The 5,366-nt window shown below is 42.6% G+C and overlaps 1 protein-coding gene across 1 annotated transcript; it reads left to right on the forward strand.

Annotated features, from left to right (window-relative positions):
- Nucleotides 1–468: 468 nt before the first annotated feature.
- On the forward strand, nt 469–3,100 carry LOC109932502 (deleted in malignant brain tumors 1 protein-like; the record flags this gene model as incomplete). Its single annotated transcript, XM_048594539.1, has 3 exons — nt 469–501; nt 1,901–2,215; nt 2,786–3,100. Coding segments are annotated over 3 exons (663 nt in total), but the record flags the coding sequence as incomplete, so codon positions are not given.
- Between the last annotated feature and the right edge of the window lie 2,266 nt (nt 3,101–5,366).

Raw genomic sequence — 5,366 nt, forward strand, 5'->3', positions numbered from 1 at the left:
TCAGGCAGTTCGTACTATCTCTTAAACTCCTGCATTGTTTTAATGGGGCGCCTTGCTTTGTCTCCACTGGGAAATATTCATGATCTGTACAGGGTTCATAATGATCTTGAGTAAGTCGGCAGTGCAGGACTGAGCAGAACAATGAGTAATTTTGTGAAACCTTCACAATGCCAACACATGGATCATAATGTCCCTCACCAAGGTCCCAGTACTTTGGTTTGGCAGTGTGACTGTCGATTTGAAATCAATTTTGTTAAATTTCGGAAAAAGATATGTCCATATTTATTCGTGCAGAAGTTACATTTCCTGATGTATATGCATTGCTTAAAATGATGATTTCACATTTCAAGATACCGTTTATTTTGCTGAGTAATGGCAATTTTTATCCCCAGTTCATTTGAACATTTTGAATTTATTTCTAAGTGTTGCATAAATTCCTGATCCTTTATTCTTATCCTTGTATTTCAGGCAGACTTGTCGACACTCAGGCCGAGAGCACAGGTAATTGTATGTCATTATCAGAGGGAGTAGAATCCCTATATTCTGGTGTGTCTGTTCGAACACCATGTTGTGGTGTTAATGTGCATGCATTAATGTTCATGTGTTAACCAGCTGTGTGGACTTTACTGAAGGGGGATGGCGTACTCCTGAAGTTCGCTATTTCCAGAGTTCCTGGGTAAGAGAGTGTGAGCAGTAATCTCCACTCACACTGCTCTTCTCAGGTCGTGAGTCAATAACTGAGGGTTCGTGGAGAGGAGAGAGGGAACGATCAGCTCCGACTCACGCTAAAGTCCTCAGTTCATGAGAGAACGTATGAGGGTTTCTGGAGAGGAGAGAGTGAAGGATCAGCTTCCACTCATACTGCTGTTCTCAGATCAAGAGACAATGAACAAGGAGGGTTTAAAAGATCAGCTGAACACACAGTGCTGCTGTCGGAAACTCATTTAAATAATTTCACTCGTTATTGAACATTGACATCATGGTCGCGTGATCATGCATCCCATTACGTTTCTGGCTGTGTTGGACGGATGTACCGTCTCACTGTATTATGATCCCAGGGCGAGTCCTTCGTGTTTTCTCGCCAGTCAGTGCTGAACACGATGGAAAGCAGACCATTCCTGACACGCTCCTCTCGCCTTTCCTGAATTTCAAACATTTTCTGAACACTTGCCTGGATGGGTGAAGTTCCAACAAAACTGAAAAACCTCAACATCAATCAGGAGAAAGCAGCCCACTTGCCTGGACCCACATAGACTCCTTCCACCACCGACGCCCAGCAGCAGCAGTATGTGCTATCCACAAGATGCGCTGCAGAAATTCACAAAAGCTACTGAGTCGGCACCTACCAAACACCCTGCCGCTTCCATCGAGAAGGACAAAGACAGTAGATACATGGAATAACCACCAGCTGCCATTTCCCCTTCTAAAACATTCACTATCCTGCCTTGGAAATGTATTGCTTGGTTAGAATCCTGGAATTCCCTCCCACATGACATTGTGGGTCGACCTTCAGTACAGGGACTGTAGCGTTTTAAGAAGCCAGCAAACCACGACCATCTCAAGGGGGCAGCTAGAGAGGCGTAATGAATGTTGTCCCAGGCAGAGACACCCACGTCCCATAAATGAACAATGAATATCATTCTTCTCACGTTGGCTCGTTTATAGTAATTGTTTCTGTGAAAACATTTCTCTAACTGTCTCTGACTGTGCGTGAGCACCACTTAATAAAATGACCCTTCCCCTTTCACCAGGTGCAGTCCGTTTTCTGGGTTATATTATTGCAATCTGCATTTATACCATCCCCTCACAGCCATTGCACGTGAGCGGGGAACGTGGGCTGTGTTGAGACTTTACAAGTTTACGCCTTGTGAACCTTAGTTGCTATTCCTGTGTTTTACAGAGACTGTGAGACTGAGACTTGAGAATGGGGGCAGTCCTTGCGCTGGCCGAGTGGAGGTTCACTACAAGTGGCTATGGGGGACTGTGACTGATTATAACTGGGACCTGCCAGGCGCTAACGTTGTGTGTCGGGAGCTGAACTGTGGGTCTGCTGTCTCCGCGTTGGGCGGGTCTCACTTTGGACCAGGATCCGGTCCCATTGTGACGGGAAGAGTTTTGTGCAATGGGACCGAGCGTGCTCTGCGGGACTGTAAATCAGCAGCTTGGGCTCATTACACCACTCCACACACCAATGATGCTGGTGTCATCTGTTCAGGTAATTGTATGACTGCTGTTTCTGTGTCATTGTTTCACCACCCAGTACTGTCTGAAACCAGAAAGGATATAATGTCAGAACTACAACTGTCCAATAATTATTAATACCATAACAGCAGAATTACTGACTTGTTCGGCATCATTATCTGATATGTTGTATAACTGAAGGTATGTGCAGAGGTGATATACTTGCTACTCTTCATAGTCCGTTCAAGAATCAGGATAGGTGCCCATTGTTATTTCACTTGAAACCACATTGAGAGAACTGTACTGTTGGAAATATCACAGATACAAAACAATGAATAATAAAATTCTACATTGTGTTGGCGGGCTGAATCACTTTGTATAATTTATCTTCAGACTGAAAGACTCTTTCTCTCGGAGCAGCTGAGAGTCAAGAATATGAGGGTGAACATAAATGAGCTGGACAGGGCACCAACCGTACACAGATTGGAAGAACGTTAAACACGCAAATGTGATAAATCTGTCAGTTATCAGATGAATGTCCATCAGTCAATAATGTGCGTTATAATTGTTGCAATTTCTTGTGGTTCTTCGCTTTTTTTGCCAGAGCACAGAGCTCCGAGGTTGGTGCCTGGAAATTCCCAATGCTCCGGCAGAATGGAGATCCAATTCCGTGACACCTGGAAAACAGTGTGTGGTCTTGACTGGGATTTGAAAAACGCCAATGTGGTCTGTGCACATCTTCATTGTGGAGTGGCCGTCTCTGTATCAAGCTCTTCTCATTCTGGAGGCAGTACTGTGCCCATGTGTAATGAGGTATTTGAATGTACGGGCAATGAGACTCAACTGGGGGAGTGCCGCCATTCTTCATCCATTCACCAGGATTGCAGCGGACACAACAATGTCACCCTGAAATGTTCTGGTGAGTACTGACTAAATGAAAAAAAAAACAAATTTCGCTTTAATGATTGCCAAAGTGATCGCACTGCCATTTCTGATATTGCTTTGACAGTGCTAAATCTAAACCAAGATTTGTAGGATTCCAATGTCGTCATGCACTGAGACCAATGTGATACAATACACACGCAATTCTTGGAAATGAGGATGTTTCAAAATATTTACGCCTGTATTGGGAAAAAAAAAGCTTTCTTCGAGTTTATAACGTGTCGGCACTCAACATATTTTATTGTCTCTACTTTGTTAAAGTAGATAAATATGATAATAGCAAGCACAAGCTAATGTACGTACATTGAAATGAATATCAGACAATTAAATTTATGACAGTCGTATTTATTTTTAAACTCCCCTGCTCCTGATAATATTTTTGAGCAATGTTTCCAAACTGTTTAAAATAATTTAACATCACTCGTTCCAACAAATTCTTCATCAAGAATTTCCAAATAAAAATGCCTCATTGTCTGACATCCATCACCATGGTGATCTGCTCTACTATTATATTCCGAACTTATCATGGCGTCTGAACGTCATCCTTTTCGTGGCTGAAGTTTCACGTTGGTTTGAATTTACCTTGCCTTAAAAGCACTGTGTGTTTTACAATAGTGTCCATATTATCGATTGCCTGATTCAGTATCATTCCAGTGCACACTACACCTCTTGCCCGAATTCTTACCATTTGTGACCATTACTCCTCCGACGATCAGCTAACAGGAGCAAACTTTTTGGTTACCTGCCTTGTTTGCAGTCACATTCTCGTCCAACTCTATCTCCGACAGTTCCATTGCTACAACAATTACTGGTCCAATAAAATCGTGTCAAAAAAAGAAGGCTTGTTTTCAAGTATTGCTCATCTGCACCTCCTCAAAGGCCATGACACCCTTTGGGAATTGCGTGGTGTTCTTGATCATAGAATTTACAACATTTGGAAAGCGGTCATTCGGACCAACAACTCCACACCGACTCTCTGAAGAGAATCCCACCCTATTCCTGCATTACCAATGTCGAATCCACATCACTTATACATCGCTGGACACTTTGGACAATGTAGATTGGCCAACCCAACGAGACTGCACATCTTTTGACTGTGGAAGGGAACCAGAGCAGACAGAGGAAACCCACTCAGACACATGGAGAAGGGGCAAACTCCACACAGAGAGCCACCCGAGAGTGGAATCGAGCCCAGGTGCCTGTGGGTGCGTGGCAGCAGAGCTAACCGCTGAGCCTCTCTGCCACCCGATCACCGGGTCTGCGATTCGGCATCACAGACACATGTACAGAATACCCCGCAGCAGCGCTCTCGCGCAGTTTGAGGATACAAGTTATTCTGCACTGCCCTCCTCAGTCGCGGTGACTGAGACGACTCCTCCCAGAATCCTTCTCACCATCGTCCTCAGTTGTACTCAATGCTTTTCTTTTGCCTGAAGAGAACTGGATAACAATTATCATAAAGTTTCTGGTTCTGCCCTAATTAACTCTATTTACAAATTTAATTTGAAGTTGCTTTTTAGATAATTCTGTCAAGTTTTCTGTCAACTTCAAGCATCAGAGCTGTTGAAATGTTCCGCACTTCTGTCCAATTTATTCAAAAAATGAAGAGTGAAAAACTGAAAGCCTTCAAATATATCTTACATATCATTTTTCAGGATGACAAAATGTATCGCCTCCCACATGTCTTTGCATTAGCTTCTATCTGCTACTTGTCTATCCGTTCTGCTGCCCTTTTAATGACCTACTAAAATTGTTCGCTGCCATAATTAATGGTGTGAACACATTAATATCTGGCTAAATTTGAACTGTTACTTTGCAACTTAATGCAAACTTGGAAATGTCCATGCCCCATTCTCCAAAATTCTCAAATACATAGCTTGCATAATTGATTTCCTCATTATGAGATGTAAGATTTAAAGAGCCCTCCTTTTACCATTTTCTGACGAGTTTGCACAATTGAGTTGCATAACTTTTTCCAATAAATTTTAATAGTTGAAATGAAAGATAAGACATACAAGAATCAGAAGGGAGCACAAGATTAGGGCGACATAGCTAGATTCTGAGGAAAGATAACAGTGGGTTTAACTGGAGAATAAATATTGATGTTGGGACAATTGTATTTTTCGGCTGGCATCTGATGCAGTGGTCAGAATTTTGTCACTTGGATTGTGTGCATCTTATTCCACTAAATGCCTTTTAACATCATAAATATCTCAATCATCTGAATCTAAACAACAGAGGAG

This window comes from Rhincodon typus, unplaced genomic scaffold (assembly GCF_021869965.1).
Source record: "Rhincodon typus isolate 14 unplaced genomic scaffold, sRhiTyp1.1 hic_rhity00010685, whole genome shotgun sequence".
Classification (NCBI taxonomy): domain Eukaryota; kingdom Metazoa; phylum Chordata; class Chondrichthyes; order Orectolobiformes; family Rhincodontidae; genus Rhincodon; species Rhincodon typus.